Source organism: Mizuhopecten yessoensis, unplaced genomic scaffold (assembly GCF_002113885.1).
Source record: "Mizuhopecten yessoensis strain PY_sf001 unplaced genomic scaffold, ASM211388v2 scaffold717, whole genome shotgun sequence".
Taxonomy (NCBI): domain Eukaryota; kingdom Metazoa; phylum Mollusca; class Bivalvia; order Pectinida; family Pectinidae; genus Mizuhopecten; species Mizuhopecten yessoensis.
Genome location: NW_018403686.1, coordinates 93,382 through 114,598, shown reverse-complemented (window position 1 = coordinate 114,598; position 21,217 = coordinate 93,382). Strand labels below are relative to the sequence as shown.

General features: G+C 36.0%; 1 protein-coding gene across 1 annotated transcript; it reads right to left on the bottom strand.

Annotated features, from left to right (window-relative positions):
- Nucleotides 1–12,660: 12,660 nt before the first annotated feature.
- Nucleotides 12,661–21,217, bottom strand: LOC110452153. Its single transcript, XM_021500518.1, has 7 exons — nt 20,870–21,217; nt 20,627–20,692; nt 19,577–19,705; nt 18,734–18,874; nt 14,914–15,061; nt 13,954–14,123; nt 12,661–13,617 (listed from the first exon to the last, which is right to left on the bottom strand). The coding sequence occupies exons 1-7, from the start codon at nt 21,183–21,185 to the stop codon at nt 12,992–12,994; spliced, it is 1,596 nt and encodes a 531-aa protein (XP_021356193.1). The 5' UTR covers nt 21,186–21,217; the 3' UTR covers nt 12,661–12,991.

The window sequence follows — 21,217 nt, the reverse complement described above, 5'->3', positions numbered from 1 at the left end:
GCTATATCAGTCAAGCATCTTTGATCCCATATGAAATCGTATTTACATTTTTGACAAGGCGCTATGGTTTGCATAATAATTTGGCTTTTAGAAATGAAATACCATACTTTTAAAATAACTAGGTATTAAGCATATGTGTTTGTATTATGGTGAAAAATATATATCGAGGATGAGAAAATGACGGAAAATATAATTATCAAAGGCCGCTTCCGCACAAGTTACTTTTTCCCGGCGGTTTCTAAGCTATTATATTGATCACGCAACACTGAACATTTGGACGTGTAAACATTTGTCACGTGACGTCTCGTTTTCATTTCACCAATAAGCTTGGGAAAGGTTTAGATACGTACAATTTGTATATGTATGCGTGTACCCTCACTCGATAAAACTAATTCGTAAGTTTGCAATAAGGAGGAGGCTTTTGGAAGAGCGTTACACGTGCATGGTGTACAGGACCCCCTCTTACTACACTTCCACTGGTTAGGTTTCCCATCCAGTTTCAAGAAGGTTAAAGTTCCCCTTCCAGTTTCAAGACTGATTAACAAGTAACAATTCTAGGTGCTTCAAGTTGGAGCTTTTCGAGAAAATCAATATACAAATTTTAACAACCACGTCCAAATTCACTTGCACAAATAATGAACTGCGAAACGAGTCTTCATAATTCGCCCTCCTTTATTACCATACCCAAGAGTATAAGACTCTGAGACAGAACAGTTTCTACAACTCGTGAAACAAAGAGAATACCCATACTCTTTAGACTTGGTTTCTTGATTAATAAGAGTTTATATGCGTAAACATGCAAATTTGTACTTTAAACATGGAATCTTAAGACAAATGTGCACACCTCCATATGTATAGTACATTGTCCCAGTCTTATATCATCAAGAGGAATTGATGGGTTGTGCTACATCTTGGAGCATTAATATATATATGTGTTTTATATACAGGACAACCCATCTAGATCGGTTTATATATAGCTGTTGGTAAAAGTGTAATTTTCCTCGTGATACATTTTGATAAATCGTTGAAATTCGATCTTTAAAGTGAAGGAGCTATAATTTGAGGAATTATGCAATTTGAGATGCTAGTTCTTGACAAACGTTTCGCGTGCTTTATTTCTGCGATCTATAAAGACATTGTCCATTCCATTGCTGTGTTATTTTTTGCCCTTTTTTACGGTTTGTTAATTTATTTATTCATTTGAAAACTTTTAAGGAAAATAAAATGTGTTTGCCTCTTATTTTAGAAAGTGCTCAAACAGCCAAATGCACTACAATGTGAAGGGCACCAGTGTCCCTAATTTAGTTTGTCTAAATCTTGTTTCACTGACGGGGTAAAGAAACCACGTACAGTGTGTTAGCAAAGGGCATCCCACACCTGATGTAATCAACATCATGTTAATTACACGATGACGTGCTGATGCTTGTAGAACGCTGTTACCGAGACAGGTGTGCTGAAGAGTAGGTACACCGTGTGTAACGTAACACGTGACATTTATAGACCTGTACTTTTACGAGGGCTACGGAGGACGCCGTGTAGTGATATCTAATATCAGATCAAGTCGTCTTTAACAATTAACATAGATAGTTTATTGTAAATTATTCACATCTTCATAGGTGGTATACATATCGCGCTGTGTTCCGGAAACATTGCGTCACTCCGACTCCAGACTTTATAGCAATTAAAGACAAGCTGTAATTGCTAATTATCATTATTGTATACGATGTCATTAGGGACGAGGAGTGACAAATGTAGCAGTAAAATTCTACTGGTTATAGGTTATGAACTGGGGTTTGAGTACACGTCACTCACGTGAAAATGCCACCAGACATATAAAAAATAATATTGCTATGAATGAAGAAATAGTTTGGCGGATACTGTCATGCGAATATAAAGGTTCCCCAGATTTTAGGCAGTGTCCCCGGCGTCCGTCCCGAGACTGGATAGGAAGGTTATCCCCAGCGTTTAAGCAGGGATTCGAGCATTTGTACCGAGACTTGATAATAAATTAATGGTCCCTCAGACGTGTTAGACAGGGTTTCAGAAGTCTGAAGAACGGTCCGCAGGCTTCCGAGAAGGGTTTTGAGACTGGAAAGAAAGATTTCCTCCGATTTTAGAAGTCTTCCAGACGTCTGTACGGAAACTGAAGAAATGTTCCCTCTCAAATTTTAGACACGGTTCTCGGACGTATGTACGAATACTAGATAGAAAGATTCCCTCAGATTTCAGACAGTCTTCCATGCGCCTGTACGGAGACTGGCTAGAAATGTTCCAACATATTTTAGGCAGGGCTCCGGGCGTCTCTATCTAATACTGGATGAAAGCGTTCCCCAAGATTTTAGGCAGTGACCCGGGGGTCTGTACCGAGACTAGACGATAGCGTTCCCCTAGATTTAAGCCAGGGTATTGAGCCTCTTACTCAGACTAATTAGAAGGAATCCCAAATATTTTTGGCAAGAAGCAGGATCCCTAGCATCTGTACCAAGACTGGATATAAAGGTTCCCTTAGATTTCAGCCAGGGCTCCAGGCGTCTGTAACAAGACTGGATATAAAGGTTCCCTTAGATTACAGGCAGGGCTCCAGGCGTCTGTAACAAGACTGGATATAAAGGTTCCCTTAGATTTCAGGCAGGGCTCCAGGCGTCTGTAACAAGACTGGATATAAAGGTTCCCTTAGATTTCAGGCAGGGCTCCAGGCGTCTGTAACAAGACTGGATATAAAGGTTCCCTTAGATTTCAGGCAGGGCTCCAGGCGTCTGTAACAAGACTGGATATAAAGGTTCCCTTAGATTTCAGGCAGGGCTCCAGGCGTCTGTAACAAGACTGGATATAAAGGTTCCCTTAGATTTCAGGCAGGGCTCCAGGCGTCTGTAACAAGACTGGATATAAAGGTTCCCTTAGATTTCAGGCAGGGCTCCAGGCGTCTGTAACAAGACTGGATATAAAGGTTCCCTTAGATTTCAGGCAGGGCTCCAGGCGTCTGTAACAAGACTGGATATAAAGGTTCCCTTAGATTTCAGGCAGGGCTCCAGGCGTCTGTAACAAGACTGGATATAAAGGTTCCCTTAGATTTCAGGCAGGGCTCCAGGCGTCTGTAACAAGACTGGATATAAAGGTTCCCTTAGATTTCAGGCAGGGCTCCAGGCGTCTGTAACAAGACTGGATATAAAGGTTCCCTTAGATTTCAGGCAGGGCTCCAGGCGTCTGTAACAAGACTGGATATAAAGGTTCCCTTAGATTTCAGGCAGGGCTCCAGGCGTCTGTAACAAGACTGGATATAAAGGATCCCTTAGATTTCAGGCAGGGCTCCAGGCGTCTGTAACAAGACTGAATAGAATCGTTCTATCATTGTTCTTAACGACAAACTATCAGATGAAACTGTTAGAATGTATAGTTCTTGTGACGACTATCTAATGAACGTGTACTCGAATATCATTATGCGTATGTCATTATTCGATAAACGTGTTTGCAATTGGCTATAACTATTCATGTGGCATTCTCTGATCAAATGTTTAGGAGTGTATACTTATCACTGTTCTTTCATTTTGATATTTCTGACAATCTGGTATAAATGTGTGAGCACGTTTCCTTGTTACAATGTATTATTCAACAGTTTGCGCCATAAAAAGTTAAAACCTTTTAGAGCAAAGAACAAGATATTTTCCCAAATATGCATGCAGGTGTTGTAATCCCGACCACACCAGTTTTACACGTGATAGACGACAATGTTCCGGGTCCGGGGCAGACGAGACTATTAGTCGCGGCTTGGAATGTAATTTGTCGCAGAATTAATTGTTGAAGGTCTAATCAAGAGCTTGCCTAATTACAACCAGCAACCCTGGATGGTGAACTCTTTTGTTTTATTTCTCACAAAAATTATTACAACCACCATCTGCCTAACTAGTGTTGTAATTACGAGCGACAGAGAAGATTATGTCAGGGGAAATGCGCTTCAACGTCAGAAGCTGCCTTATAGATAAAGGTAAACTTTCAGTAACCAAAATCATCATCAATGTTGAAATATAACAACTAAATAGCATCAACTTCGGATACAAAAAATGCCTTTATTCACTGTTGATTTGAAATAAAACTGAAGGATGTTTTAAGCTGAGTAAGCTAGATAAGACTAGCACCATGGAGGTACAAGTAACGAGGTCACCTTACAGTTATAATCGTTACAACCCTACTTCATACCGACACACTAAAATAATGATAATAGGAAAAAAGCCATTATATCGCATTTAACAAACGCTTTTCATGGTCGGATGATTAGATTTTATAATGATGTGAGTTTGTGTTTTAAACCTAAGTTATGGTTTAAACAATATTTTCAGGTGTTTTTTTCTTTTTTTTCTCTTTAAGTTAAAAAAACCCACATAAACAAGGACAAATTTGGAGGAGAAGACAAGCTCACATGATATATATAAGGCCGTATATATAATCTCTTCTGACGGGAAGGAATTTTAAGCTGAAAGAAACGTATGAGCAAATCACAAGCAAAATAAAACCATTTTACCTAGCTCAATATGCTATCTTTACCTAGCTAGAAAGAGTAAGCCTGTTATCTTTCTACATATAGCAATCTTTACCTCACAACAAAGTCATCATAACCTATCAACATAGTCACTTTCCTAGCAACATAATCATATTAACCTGGCAACAAAGTCAACTTTACCTGAAACATAGCCATCTTTACCTAGACATAATTATTTGTTACATATATATATATATCAGTTGTCTTCCTCCAAACACATTTACCAATGGTTTATCTATCTACACAAGCCATCTTTATGTGACTATAACAATCTTATTTTCCAGTCTATTTATGACTATTTACCCAGAGGAATACAGAATCTTTATAGTAAAAAAATCGTATCGTTACCTAACTGCATACCTTAACTCATTTACCCCTGAAGACGCATTTGAACTCTTCCAATTCAAAGGTTGGAATAGTTCATTATGAAATTTCAGGCCATCTTTATCTAGCTACATATCGTCACCTTAACTGCTAAATAGTCACCATTGACTAGCTTTATCAGTTATCTCAACTAGTTACAAAGATCAATTTTGCCTCGCTGTATAAGCCAACTTTACCTTGCTACATCAGTCGTCTTTATCTTGCTATATAATTATGCCACCTTTACCTTGCTACATAGAAGCCACATTGACCGGCAGGCAAAGCATCTTGTAACTTAATCTTTGCAAACACTATAACCTTTCCTGCTTGCAAACTGAACTAGGCTTGCTCGATAACCATGGGAACCCTACATATTCCTTTTCCAGTTTTCCCAAGAGACAAAACACTAGCTAACCACGCTTCTGCATTAATCTTTCCGAATACCACTAATGATAAGGTTACGGACCTGTCGCGTTTGTATTTGATTCCGAAACTACACAAAGATTCCTTATAATCAACGCTTTAACGCTGACTCTTCTAGTTTCTCAACTAAGCCATGCCCAACTGCTCACTAACATTCTTGGCACCATAAAAGCAGGGTCACAGTGAAATTGTGACACTGTATACTCCAGATGTGGAATAAATAGAATATGGATTTTGAAGATTCAAAGATCTTTTGATCAACCATGACCATCCTTTTCTCAAACATGTTTCTTCTATCACAACTTTTGATGTTTGACCATATCTCATACCAAATTGAGGGAACGCATTCGTTTTCTTATTATGAGAAATTACTTCCAAGAGAGGTGAACAGCGATATAGATAAACGGTTGTATTTTTTTCGGAGCTTATTTTGAGGCAAAATCACATTCAACGTGAACTTTCCCCTGCCTCTGTTGATTTGGTACTCAGGAGCTTACTTCAAATATTGTGACCTCCGTGATAGATGGCAAATGCTGCTGGATGATTTTTAGTTTTGTTTTCTCTTGTTTTTCTCTACCTGATTGCTCGATAAAAGGACGTGACATTATTTGGATTTGACCTAGTGAAAAACGGACATGACGGGTGTCGTCGATAAAGCAAAATTTGCTTCCATTTCCGGAACATCTGGTCTTATTTTCCTTGTATATTGAGTATCCATGTAAATCTTCCATTTCTTCACATTTTGCCAAAGTTCTCTCAGTCTCGAATTCGAACTATGGTTTTGTCGACAGTTCTGTATTCTCTTGTTGTTTGAAGTCACGTAAGCAATATTTTCCTAACTATATACGCTATCTTTACCAACCTACACAGAATCATCTTTACTTAGCTACATGACTCATATTTACTTTCCAGTATTACCTTTACCTAGTTACATAACTCATATTTACTTTCCAGTATTACCTTTACCTAGCTACATAACTCATATTTACTTTCCAGTATTACCTTTACCTAGCTACATAACTCATATTTACTTTCCAGTGTTACCTTTGCCTAGCTTTTTAACAATGTGCAGCTTGTTGTACACATTGTTTTTTCATCTGTAACAAGGATCGTGTTTTGATAGTAAGCACACATTATCTGCAAAAGCTAGTATTAATTTGCATGAATCTAGTGAAAATGGAATTTTATATTACAGATTCCCCTTACTAATTCTAAGAACATTGTTTTCGGAGCTTTCATTTAAAATAGAACTTTAACTTTCTTATATTCACGATATAGTTATATATAATTTCTTTTCCAACCATGAATAGACTTCGATATACTATGACCTCTCATGTTATACATATAAAGTAAAACCCATTTACTCAACCACACCGTATGACTGTATACAAAAACAACAGTTTTCATTGCTCACAAGTGTAATCTCACTTTATTTGTTATACAAACGTTTCGTAATATGGTCATAGTAATTTTCTTGAATATTCACTTTATAGACATTTTCGTGAGTTGATATAACATTGAGTTATATTCCAAATATAAATGCGTATACCTCTTCACGACGATGTTGTTTTTCCCACGACATTCGTTCGTTACATAGTTTGACGCTGTGATGTATTTATGAATGTATATATGTTAAGATAGAGCATAAGATGTTTATATAGAATGGCTGAGCGAATTAAGGGCGTTACTGGGGATTTATGATCGTAAGAATCTTAAAAACGTTAATCCAGACTTTTAACATAATGACAATATTGTGAAAGTCTGGATTAAAGTTTTTAAATTGCTGCCTTTACGCGCTTTTCATGCTCGTTTGTTTGTTAGGAATTGACTCGGAACTAGAATGACGTTTTTGTCATCATGTTAACGTGACGCCAATCGTCCAAGTTGTTCTGCTCGTATTGCCTATGCTGGTTTTCTGAAAACAGTTTTGCCTTGCTACGTATTATTAAATTATTTAATCGGATTGATTCATTGCATATTTTTAAGAACGACGATGGTGCTAACCAATTAGACTAGTTTGTTTTGTACTTTGTGAGCAGCAGTCAGACATGGTCTAAGACACTGGAGCCTACACACTGCTGTACACCATTATATCGGTCATATTACAGGCAACGAACGATAACTCTTCAATTAGGGAAATCATCTTTTTGTTTCAACACCAAATTCGTCGAGGAATAAGATTTCAGTCTATGTAAAATTATACAAGAGGATCAGAACAGGTACAAACGTCTCTCCTCCGAACACCTGGGGCTACCAGTAACACACCTGTACAACACACTCATCAACTCAGGTGAGAACTACATTATCGTCATGATTAATTCTCTGATAACTTCATAGGGAAGCAGCATCACAAATATTTAACACTTCAAGTGCAAAATACGTGTAAATCTGTGTGACAATGAAGCGACAAGAGTGAGCCAAGGTGTTTGATATGTCTTGATGGCCGGGGCAGGCGACAGACAACACCACCTTACTACGGAGATTGGAGTAGCTTGTTTGGCCCAAACTAATCCTTTGATGTAGTTATCTATCTTTAAACCGATCATTTGGAATGTCCGCTTAATCTGTGATATTGTTAGGTAGTTGGTTAAACAAGGGATTTATTGATCACTATTAGTGTCCTCAACAGCAAGAATTTGTCACGTTTGGGAGGAAATATCGTCATAAATCGCCGCAAAGTTTGCACGCGGTGGCAACAGAGGTCATTTGAGGTCACGTAAACAAATCGGAAATGGCTACCGCGCAGGTGTGAAGGATGTATGTTTGCGTGTTGACGAATTGGGACAGCACACCACCAATTGGCATTTATCTCAAGGGGTTATTGGACGCCATTTAGAAATGTCCACGTTCTCGTACATTGCAACGGTAAAGTTAAGAACTTCTCTAGTTGAAAAAGGCCTGCTCATCCCAGTGCTAGGAGCATGGGCCAGTTTTCAAACGAACATGTACGTTACCTGAAGTGCATTGTTTTATACTTAAACTGAGAGTGTGTGATATCTTAAAATTATTGATACTGAGGGTGTGTAATATTAAATTGATGGTGAGAATGGAAAATATTTGTATTGATGTTAAATTGTGCATTATGACTGATGTTGAGAGTGCGCGATATTTGACTGATGTTTACAGTGAATATTTGATTGATGTTGAGAGTTTGGAATATTTGATTGATGTCGAGAGTTGGGAATATTTGATTGATGTTGAGAGTTCTTGAGAGTTGGGAATATTTGATTGATGTTAAGAGTGTGTGATATCTTATTGATAATAAAGGTGTGTTATATTTTATTGTTGTTTAAAGTTGGTAATATTTGATTGATGTTAAGAGTGTGTGATATCTGATTGATATTAAAGGTGTGTTATATTTTATTATTGTTTTAAGTGTGAAATATTTTGTTGATAATGAGTGTATGTAATATTTGATTGATAATGAGAGTGTGCAATATTTGACTCATGTTAAGAGTGTGTAATATTTGACTGATGATTAGAGTATGTAATATCGGACTCATGTTTAGAGTGTGTAATATCTTACTCATGTTTAGTGTATGTAATATCTGACTCATGTTTAGAGCATGTAATATCTGACTCATGTTTAGAGTATATAATATCTGACTCATGTTTAGAGTATGTATTTTAAGTGTGAAATATTTTGTTGATAATGAGTGTATGTAATATTTGATTGATAATGAGAGTGTGCAATATTTGACTCATGTTAAGAGTGTGTAATATTTGACTGATGATTAGAGTATGTAATATCGGACTCATGTTTAGAGTGTGTAATATCTGACTCATGTTTAGAGCATGTAATATCTGACTCATGTTTAGAGTATATAATATCTGACTCATGTTTAGAGTATGTGATATCTGACTGATGTTTAGAGTGTGTAATATCCGACTGATGTTTAGAGTATGTAATATCTGACTGATGTTTAGAGTATGTAATATCTGACTCCTGTTTAGAGTGTGTAATATCTGACTCATGATTAGAGATATCTGACTCATGTTTAGAATATGTAATATCTGACTCATGTTTAGAGCGTGGAATATCTGACTCATGTTTAGAGTATGTGATATCTGACTGATGTTTAGAGTGTGTAATATTTGACTGATGTTTAGAGTATGTAATATCTGACTGATGTTTAGAGTATGTAATATATGACTGATGTTTAGAGTATGTAATATCTGACTGATGTTTAGAGTGTGTAATATTTGACTGATGTTTAGAGTGTGTAATATCTGACTGATGTTTATAGTATGTAATATATGACTCATGTTTAGAGTGTGTAATATTTGACTCATGTTTAGAGTATGTAATATCAGACTCATGTTTAGAGTGTGTAATATCTGACTGATGTTTAGAGTATATAATATTTGACTGATGTTTAAAGTGTGTAGTATCTGACTCATGTTTAGAGTGTGTAATCTCTGACTCATGTTTAGGGTGTGTAATATCTGACTCATGTTTAGAGTATATAATATCTGACTCATGTTTAGAGTATGTATTTTAAGTGTGAAATATTTTGTTGATAATGAGGGTATGTAATATTTGATTGATAATGAGAGTGTGCAATATTTGACTCATGTTAAGAGTGTGTAATATTTGACTGATGGTTAGAGTATGTAATATCTGACTCATGTTCAGAGTATGTAATATTTGACTGATGTTTAGAGTGTGTAATATCTGACTCATGTTTAGAGCATGTAATATCTGACTCATGTTTAGAGTAACTAATATCTGACTCATGTTTAGAGTATGTGATATCTGACTGATGTTTAGAGTGTGTAATATCTGACTCATGATTAGAGATATCTGACTCATGTTTAGAATATGTAATATCTGACTCATGTTTAGAGTATATAATATCTGACTCATGTTTAGAGTATGTAGTATCTGACTCATGTTTAGAGTATGTAATGTCTGACTCATGTTTAGAGTATGTAATATCAGACTCATGTTTAGAGTGTGTAATATCTGACTGATTTTTAGAGTATGTAATATCTGACTCATGTTGAGAGTGTGTAATATCTTACTCATGTTTAGTATATGTAATATCTGTAGAATATGTAATATCTGACTCATGTTTAGAGCGTGGAATATCTGACTCATGTTTAGAGTATGTGATATCTGACTGATGTTTAGAGTGTGTAATATCCGACTGATGTTTAGAGTATGTAATATCTGACTGATGTTTAGAGTGTATAATATCTGACTGATGTTTAGAGCATATAATATTTGACTGATGTTTAAAGTGTGTAGTATCTGACTCATGTTTAGAGTGTGTAACATCTGACTCATGTTTAGAGTGTGTAATATCTTACTCATGTTTAGAGTATGTAATATTTGACTCATGTTAAGAGTATGTAATATCTGACTGATGTTTAGAGTATATAATATTTGACTGATGTTTAAAGTGTGTAGTATCTGACTCATGTTTAGAGTGTGTAATATTTGACTCATGTTTAGAGTGTATAATATCTGACTCATGTTTAGAGTGTGTCATATCTGACTCATGTTTAGAGTATGTAGTATCTGACTCATGTTTAGAGTATGTAATATCTGACTGATGTTTAGAGTATATAATATTTGACTGATGTTTAAAGTGTGTAGTATCTGACTCATGTTTAGAGTGTGTAACATCTGACTCATGTTTAGAGTGTGTAATCTCTGACTCATGTTTAGAGTGTGTAATATCTGACTGATGTTTAGAGTATGTTATATCTGACTGATGTTTATAGTATGTAATATATGACTCATGTTTAGAGTGTGTAGTATCTGACTCATGTTTAGAGTGTGTAATATCTGACTCATGATTAGAGTATGTAATATCTGACTCATGTTTAGAGTGTGTAATATCTGACTCATGTTAAGAGTGTGCAATATTTGACTCATGTTTAGAGAATGTAATATTTGACTGATGTTTAGAGTGTGTAATATCTGACTCGTGGTTAGAGTGTGTTATATCTGACTCGTGTTTAGTGTGTGAAATATCTGACTCATGTTTAGAGTATGTAATATCTGACTCATGTTTAGAGTGTGTAATATCTGAATCATGTTTAAAGTGTGTAATATCTGACTGATGTTTAGAGTGTGTAATATCTTACTCATGTTTAGTGTATGTAATATCTGACTCATGTTTAGAGTGTGTAATCTCTGACTCGTGTTTAGAGTATGTAATATCTGACTGATGTTAAGAGTATGAAATATCTGACTCATATTTAGAGCGTGTAATATTAGAATTATGTTTAGAGTGTGTAATATCTGACTCGTGTTTAGAGTGTGTAATATCTGACTCATGTTTAGAGTATGTAATATTTGACTCATGTTTAGAGTGTGTAATCTCTGACTCATGTTTAGAGTATGTAATATCTGACTGATGTTAAGAGTATGAAATATCTGACTCATATTTAGAGTGTGTAATATTAGAATTATGTTTAGAGTGTGTAATATCTGACTCGTGTTTAGAGTGTGTAATATCTGACGGATGTTTAGAGTGTGTAATATCTGACTCATTTGAAAAGTGTGTAATATTTGATTGGTGCTGAGAGTGGGTAATATTTGATTGATTTGGAGAGTGAGAAATATTTTATTTATGTTGAGAGTATGAAATTTATACGTGACATTGAGGATGTGAAATATTTTATTGGTATTTGGGTGTGTATTATTTGTCTGATGTTGAGAGAATGCGATATTTGATTAATGTTGAGAGTGTGCGCATTCTGATTGATATTTGGGTGTGTATTATTTGGCTGATGTTCAGAGAATGCGATATATGATTAATGTTGAGAGTGTGCGCGTTCGAATTGATATTTGGGTGTGTATTATTTGGTTGATGTTGAGAGAATGCGATATATGATTAATGTTGAGAGTGTGCGCGTTCGGATTTATATTTTGGTGTGTATTATTTGGCTGATGTTGAGATATGGCGATATATGATTATTGTTGAGAGTGCGCCTTCTGATTGGTATTAGGGTGTGTATTTTTTGGCTGATGTTGAGAGAATGCGATATTTGATTAATGTTGAGTGTGTGCGTTCGGATTGATATTTGGGTGTGTATTATTTGGCTGATGTTGAGAGAATGCGATATTTGATTAATGTTGAGTGTGCGCTTTCTGATTTATATACGGGCATGTATTATTTAGCTGGTGTTGAGAGAATGCGATATTTGATTAATGTTGAGTGTGCGCGTTCTGATTGATATACGGGTGTGATATATTCTGTAGGATTAGGGATGTTAAATATGCTTTATATTTGTCGACATTATTTTTCAGTTTCAAAAGAAGCTGCAGCAATAGATAGCTATCATCATAAACAAATTTAAGAAACCCATCAGTTATAATTCAACAGCATTTATAAATTCACCTACTTCAATACATTAAAAAAGACACAAATAAGAACAAAAACACAAAAAAAATCAAGATACAAAAAAAATTATTGCTTAGGAGCGTCTTTGTTAATTTAAAAAGAAGCAAAATAAGAACTGCAATTGAAACATGTTTTTTGCTGAAGTGTGACATTTCTTCAGGCCCAATTACGAAGTCGCATCCTTAATGACCGCCTCATGCATATGTTATGTCGATCGACAAAGTAGAAACATTGGTCCTTGTGATGTTAATTATACAATATTGATGATACGAAGATCTCATTCACATTAAGGGAAAATGGTTATTAAGTAAGGCTATGAGAATGTACTTGACGACACCGACTGGTCAGAGGGAAGATGGGGGAGTGGCGGATGTGTTTGTGACAAATGTTTCAAAATGCTCCGTACTGAAGCTCGTTTGTCGAAGACTGACTGGTGGGAATGGCGATTCGGAGAGTTATGTGAGGACCGGTGAGGATTGTAGGGCAGACTGTGTGCGGTTTGGCAGTGGCGATAGGGCTGGGGCGAGTCGGAGGTGTGGTGAGTGGGAGACACATCCCCACTGTTAGGAGTATTTCTTTGAGGATAGGAATCGATGGTCTCCATGCGCTCAAGCGAATCCTCCGAAAGTATCCCATCATGTGCCATTTGCATCTGCAAATCTCGACATGTTCCGAAAGATTTCCGAGATGGTGACGACCCTCTTGGACGTGTTCGTGAATGTAAAGGTGAATTAACCGAGTCCATGGAGTCTTCGTCATTGGAGAGCTCTACATCTGGCAGCCATGACGGTCTTTTGGTGAAACTCTTCAGTTCTGGCGGTAGAGATCTAAAGGACCTGTAGGACCCATGAGCTTTTGGAAGAGCTCCTTCCGACTGAACTAGCCTCTGTGGGTAGTTCATTTTAGGAAACGGGGAATCTGCTCGGGGATTGTTCCTGACTGCAAAGAGGAAATAGTACACACATGTATATCGAACTACTATTGGACAATACAGGGTAACAAACAACCAACCAAGTAGGTTGAAATCATGATGATGTATTTTGTTCTTAATGGAGAAAACTCCACATACAACATAACTCAAACGATGAGTGACGTTTCCTATATTACCATGTTCAACATCGTGGTTTTTCGTCGGAAACCAATCGATTCAACACTAACACTTCAACACATCGCTAACAATGTGCATTATCTTGTGTTTGACTGATCCTTGTTTAAATTATATATTGAGTGTACGCTTAATATACATTCATTTTGGACGGTTGTGTAAATACTTACATTCTTCGAGAAGTTCCTCATACTGATTTGTCTGCCCTTGTAAGTCAATGCAAGAGCAGCACCAAAACTCCCGACAGAAGGCGTTGCTAATTTCACAAACATCCGGTGGAAGTTCAGAAATAGATCCACCATTTTCAATAATATTCTTACATTTTTTAGTATGCTTCAATCTGAAAAAAAACATAGTAATCTTATTGCAACATAAACCAGTAATTAAACATAACATTTCTTACGATTTAAATTCTGTTTAATTCCAACTTATCATTATTATTATTAGTATGCCAATTTTAAATACCTACGCTGCATTGACAGGCGGGATATATAAATCGAATTTCACTTCCATTAAGACAGTTGTATCCGGTGTAATTCTGATCCAACCAAGGTAGATAACGGATATGTCACCCTCTCGAGCGTTCTTGTAACATTTTACGTTTTGAGTTTGCTGAAAACTTTACATCACCAAAAGAAATATGGAAAGAGAGATGTTCTCCCCTTGTCATCAACTCAATTTTGTCCTGTTTTACCTTTTTCAAAGTAAACAGAATCTTTCCACGCATTGGGGGTAAGAAAAAAGGCAATGGTGGATTTCAAACGTTTGAAGTGCCTTCAAAAACGTATCTCCATGTCCTTCTTTATTGTGATGCCATCTTGTAGCATATCAAATGTTCATTACTTACCATGTTCATTGTTTCCAATGTTTTTCAAATGATCCGTGCATAAATTAAATCATGTTGTGAAACGATTCTTTTTTTTACTTTGATGCCGCTTTAATTCTCATGAAGCTTTTCGGTTTTCAAAAAAGTCCGCTGGCAACTATAAATCTTGCGACTCTTTTCACGTGGATGACACATTTGCATACATTTGTCTTGTTATGTCTTATTACGATCGTTTAAAAACCTAGGATCGCTCAAATGCTTTTTACTGTTATTTGTTCCATATTGCAGTCGGAATATAGCATACCTCTCGTTCCACACTCGACAGCTGTGAATACACAAACTCAGGACAATGACGCCCAGCAATGTCCCGACCACTCCCACAATGACGTAGACTGTTTTGAGGGTGTCCCCCGAAATGTTCATTCCATCAGTACTATCACGTCTATAGGATTCTGAAACATACAAATGAACTGATCTGATACACTTATAGTGACATATAACTTATAAACAACTAAAATTACTCTTGTATGAAAGAGAGTGCAAAAGTGTTCAAGAGGAACAGAATGTTACTAACAGTAGTTGTATTTGACTCACATTGACTACAATTTTCTCATTCATAACACGGGTACAAACACCTGTTAGACTACACCTAGAAGACTGCTCAGCAATTTGGTCACCAATACAAATATGTCCAATCATAACGAAAGGCTTCCAAAAAACCCCAGAGGTCTGCAAAATGTGTCTCGTCCAGACCGAATTCATTAATTTAGTTTAAACATATTTTATTGCCAAAAAAATGCAAAAGGATTGGGCACTATTTACTCATTCATTGCAGTTTATATAATGTACATCTCAATATTCAACATATAATGCACACATTCATTTTTTACTTTTATGTACAAATTACAGTAGATTTTAAAATTTGTCATGTAAATGGAACAATCCAGCACAGCCAGCGCAGTGATATCCTGGCACTATTCCATACTTTCAGCTATTCAACAGTTCGTCACGTCCCGTGCTTTGTGGCTTTCTCCTTTTCATACCATCCTTTCTAGAAAATTTGTTTCCACCGCACTGACTGTAACTGAATGGCCCATCACATGCCTATATTACATACATCAAAGCACACGCACACTTCTTGCATTCACGCTCTCGTGCACTTAAAAAAGAAAGTTAAACATTGCAGAGGATTACTAAAATAATAAGGAACACACGTTTTGCCATGTAATACGGACCCAAGCTAAGAACTGAATATGAAAGATAATGAGGACTGTTGCAGAGAAGCGGAGGAACGTGACCATATTAAAACCTGCGAGTACTCGATACATACTGTTGGACATATATAAAAAAAAAATCGTCACTCGAATAATCTTCATGGCCATACAATAATTTCTCTATAAGTATTAAGAGGTAAGTATTCATGAAGATTTCTAAACATTTGAAATCTTTGATCAGTAAATATACTGCGTGTAAAAAAGAAATGATGAGCATTTTCATTAGGATATCCACATACACAAATAGAGAGTTGATTAGGTTAACATTAAAGAGATCATCATTTAAAGGGCTTCATTTATGACGGAGTTTGGTTAGTAAAATATTTAACTAACGGTCATCGGCTAAATAGAAAACAGGCACTTTAAATGTTTCATTTTGTTTTTTGAGGCAGTTTGTGAAGGTCTTTAAAGAATGTGCAGTTTTAATATTAGTGTCAAGCTCATTCCATAATCTTAAAGTAGAAGGTATGAACGAGTTCAGTGAAGATTGTAAACGGAAATTAGGAATGGAATAGTTCTCAAATTATAAGGAGTTAAAGTAGCTACTAGTGGCGGGAGAAGGTCAGTTAGGTAAGAGGGAGTCATATTGTTGTGAATTTTGTAGAAAAGTTGAAGTTTGCGGCGGGTGCGACGTTGAGACAAGACTTCCCAACCAGTTTCGAAGTAAAGAGGGGCACACCTAGCAAAAGATGTCAGGCCGGTGACAAAACGCGCCGCTTCTAACTGGAGTTTTTCAAGTTTATTTGCATCGGCAGTTGTACAACCGTCCCAAACTTCGCAACAGTATTCAAGCAGAGGGAGTATAAAAGTAAGATAAATTCTGTTTAATGTCTTGCGATTTAAAGTATATTTTAACTTGCGGAGAATTCCTATTTGTTTCGTAACAGTTTTACAAATGTTATCAATATGGTGAGTCCATTTACAGTTAGCATCTAGGAAAATGCCTAGATGTTTATGATGTTCGATAAAATCAATATTAACATTATTAAAAATGAGATTGACATCAAGCTCAGCATTGGTATTTGAAATTAGTAGCGCTTCAGTTTTATTAGGATTAAATTTAACAAGCCAATTTTCTGCCCAGTTATGAATTTTTTCAAGATCTCGGTTAGTAGTAGTTTCTAGTTCAATTGCGGAAGGAGAAGAGACGGATAGGGAAGTATCATCAGCAAAAAGACGAGAAGGGCTGACAAGGTTAGCATATACAAGAGAAAAAGAAGCGGACCTAAGACAGAACCCAGGGGCACACCAGCATTAGTTGTTTTAGTATGAGAAGTAGCATTGTGAATGAAGACTTGTTGATGGCGATTCTGTACATAATCGGATAGCCAGTTTAAAAGATTTCCATTAATTCCATAGCTTTTTAATTTGTGTACAAGACCTGCATGCCAAACCCGATCAAAAGCTTTGGAAATGTCGCAAACAACAAGACAGGTATGATGACGGTTTTCTAGATTTATACATACATTATGATAAATTTCAATTAGTTGAGTGAAATGGCTGAAATCCAGATTGGTATTTATATAACAATGATTTTTCTAATAAATAATTATGCAGAAATTATGTAATAACTTTTTCAAAAACTTTCCCTACAGTGCTTAATAAAGCTATTGGTCTATAATTACTGGGGCATTGTTTATCACCTTTCTTAAAAATGGGCATGACTAAAGCTTTTTTCCAGGAATTGGGATAAATTCCTTGATCAAAGAGACTTTCTGAATATAAGAAATAGCGGAAATGAAACAAAGAGCTGTGTTTTTAAGCATTTGGTGACTAATTTTATCATATCCAACAGCTTTACCTAATTTTAGAGACTTAAGGATGTCAACAATATCAGCTTGTGTAAAAAATATATTATCTATACGACTTTGGGATCTCATATCAACTTGTGGTAAAGGTACACCTGAGTCGTCTATAGTAGAGATAGACACAAAATAGTCATTTAAAAAATTAGCTTTCCGTTCATCATCTAATGCAGTAGAATTAGTAATAGGGTCTTTTAGAGGAGGTATAATGTAAGATACATCTGCACTTTTAGTTAATCTCCGAACCAGTTTCGAAAAATTCTTTTGTTTAGTATTTGCATAATTATCTAAAAGTCCATTAATATCATCATAAAAATGTTCTCTTGTCCTACGTTTGAGATTGTTGACATGATTTCTATGTTTTTTGAATTTAGCTAAATTCTCTACAGAAAAAAATATTTTTTATTTTTTTATACGATCTATTTCTAATCCTAATTTCACGGCGTAGTTCAGTAGTAAACCACGGTTTATCATTCGGTCCAACAGTAATAACCTTAGTTGGAATACAAAGATGGGCATATTCCAAATACTTATCTGTAAAAATCGAACACATATCGTCGCATGTATAAGCATTTCTAAATACGTATTGCCAATCGGTGTTTTGTAACAGGTTACCGAATTCATCCGGATGCAAGAGTTGCGCTCTTGATACACACGTCTTATCTGCTGCTGAGCCAATATTTGTATGGAGAAAATAACCCTTGGATATTTCAATCACAACACGTATTACAAGAGGTAGAGGCCGCACATGGTTTGTTTTTAACTATTGACACTTGCCATTGTGCCAATATCTTCTTACTAGCTCTGGCTAAGGAGATTTCTCTTTTAGCTCAGTTGGTAGAGCGCCAGCCTATAGATAGTCTGGGATGGATTTTTCGTTACTTTACTACGTCCTTTTACACGGACCATAAGGACATTTGTGTGTGCATCAAACCAACAGATTGTCTTTTATGAAATTTTGCGTGACATCCATAAAACCACCGGCTATGTCATGTATATTGAGAGAATAGTCTATAGATAGACAACCAGCGAAAATTTGACTCACCTGGCACAAGAGTGTGAGTTTTCTTGCTGACCTCACAGAACTTGCCCCCGTAGCCGTCCTTACACAAACAAAGGAATCCCTTGGGCGTGGCCACACAGTCCCCGCGCTCCTTACACGGCAGAGAATCGCACTCCTCGATCTCTGCCACAAAATAGAAATGTGACAGTGAAAACAACTAAGACACCTATTTATTAAATAATAACCAATTGTCGTACAATTATTCATTTTTATGAATATATATCAGCCAAATCCGACCGGTACTTTCCATAAGGAGACTCATTTGATATGTTAATGTAGTATTTTAAAAAAAATAGGAACGCAAATATGCTTCACCGTGATGTCCCTTTAAATACCTGTCATTTTCGTTATCAGATTCTTTGGAATAATTATGGACCAGTAAGAAAATAAAAAGTACAACAGACAGTTACTCCATTACAGATGTAAGAGTGGCATCTTAAACAAATGAGTTTTACATTAACTTCAACAAATGAGTTTTACATTAACTTAAACACATGAGTTTTACATTAACTTAAACACATGAGTTTTACATTAACTTCAACAAATGAGTTTTACATTAACTTCAAACATGTAAATTTGGTTCATGTAGTTTAGGAAAACTTCACACAGAGAAAATAAAAGAAGGGAATAAAGGGCTGTGTCCTGTTGTAGGCCAGAAAAACATGGTCGCAAGATTTCTTGTTCACCTATACCAGAAAGAGCATTGAAAACAGAATTCAACAAATTTAAATACTCTTATCTGAAGTTTAATAAAATCAGGGACGGCCGGGAAACCTGTCTTTACCTCGCTCACATCACTTCCCCCGGAGGCCTAGCTGTCCTTACCTCGCTCACATCGCTTCCCCCGGAAGCCTAGTCTACAGTCACACCGGAAGCCAGGTTGTCCCTCCCTGTTCCATGTGCAGGTCCCTCCATGGGCACATGGACTGGCAACACACGGATTCCCCACTGCATCTGTACTTACAGTAAAATATGACTTTGACATCAAAATAAAGGTGCAATTTGTTAGATGCACGGCGAACATGTCAGTTTGATAAAAATCTGTTTTATTGGAAATATATAGTTAATAGAATATAAGTTGCTTCTTGGACAGTAGAAGTTACTTGGTTTTACAACTCATTGGGTGAATAGTTGTCATATTTTTCACTTTTGCTTCGATTTTGCGGAAAAAATATTTTAGTATTCCACATCATATGTTTGTTCATGACTTGATAGCAGCAGCTTAATGTAAACTTTCAAAAGTGCCTGTTTCACGTAGTAACTTTTTCAAAATCGTATCAATATATGAATTATTTTTTCTGAAATCAGACCAACTAATTGAATCTAGCCGCAAAATGAACACAAAATATGAGACCGTATGTGATGATTCTAACGTGTCATGTTCAGTTTTTGTGTGCGAAGGGCAGTAACTCTTATGATGCTTGAAGAAACAACTGTTTCTGAATAGAAAAAATATACAACAGAAACTGGTAATATGTAGTATTTTTCTTTTGTAAAATGTATTTTTCTTCAAATATTGTATTTCCCCAACCGACTATTTTATATAGATGATATACTGATAAGAACTGCCAGAGTTGGGGAGCCCTTGGGACAGCCATCCAAACAATATGGTGTATACAACCAGGAGGGCTCTCATTCATTTTTCTCGCGTCAGTAACTGATAATTATATCTAAATTCTAATAAGTTAATTTGATAACATATTTTTATCAACATTCTACTGTGAAATTTGATTTTGAAATAAAACATTTGATAGAGCATACTATCACATTTCTTGTGGAGCGAAACACGAGGTCAGAAAAAAACATGGAAAACCAAAAAGAAGTAAAATTAACACAGAAATCGGCATGTCACTGTGTAGCTGATCACACTTTCACCTCCATGTAATCCTAATTCTCTCTCCACCTCCGACGTCATAGCCTTTGACAGTTTCTTTTCTTTGACTGAAATTATATAATGTTTTAAAAAAATACTTTAGATGTTTGAAAGTTTACCTGTTGTGATATATCGGGTTTTAGAAACAAATCTGAAGTCATTTCTCTCTCGTTATTGTGCTTCTGTATATCACATCTATTCAATGTGACTTAAGATTATTTATTTACATTAATGTTTTCAGTTACCTTTGTCATCATCATCTTTTTCCTTTTTGCCTTTTCTGTGTTTTTTCTGATGTCGTTTTTGTTTGGCTTCTTTCTTTCTTAAATTATCAGATACACTATCAATTTCTTCGTCATCCAAGTTTCTGGACGGAGACCGCTTTCTTCTGTCGTAATTGGCCAATTTTATGTTGTCTTCATAATACTTTTTATCATCATACCTATCAAAATTTCGAAGCGCTTTCGTCTTCGTTTGTGCAACATTATTTACCAGTCGAAACTGTACAATAAACAGTAAAATTACAATAGGAAACCATTTCAGCGATTCATCCATAGTCATGTTCGGCCATATTGTTTATGTCGTCAACGTGA

Excerpts from the sequence above, each read along its gene's own strand:
- LOC110452153 (XM_021500518.1), bottom strand. The coding sequence starts at position 21,185 with ATGACTATGGATGAATCGCTGAAATGGTTTCCTATTGTAATTTTACTG. Across the intron at positions 20,693-20,869 it reads AAAAGATGATGATGACAAAG|TCAAAGAAAAGAAACTGTCA; the intron begins GTAACTGAAAAC and ends ATATAATTTCAG. Across the intron at positions 15,062-18,733 it reads AACTCACACTCTTGTGCCAG|AATCCTATAGACGTGATAGT; the intron begins GTGAGTCAAATT and ends TGTATGTTTCAG.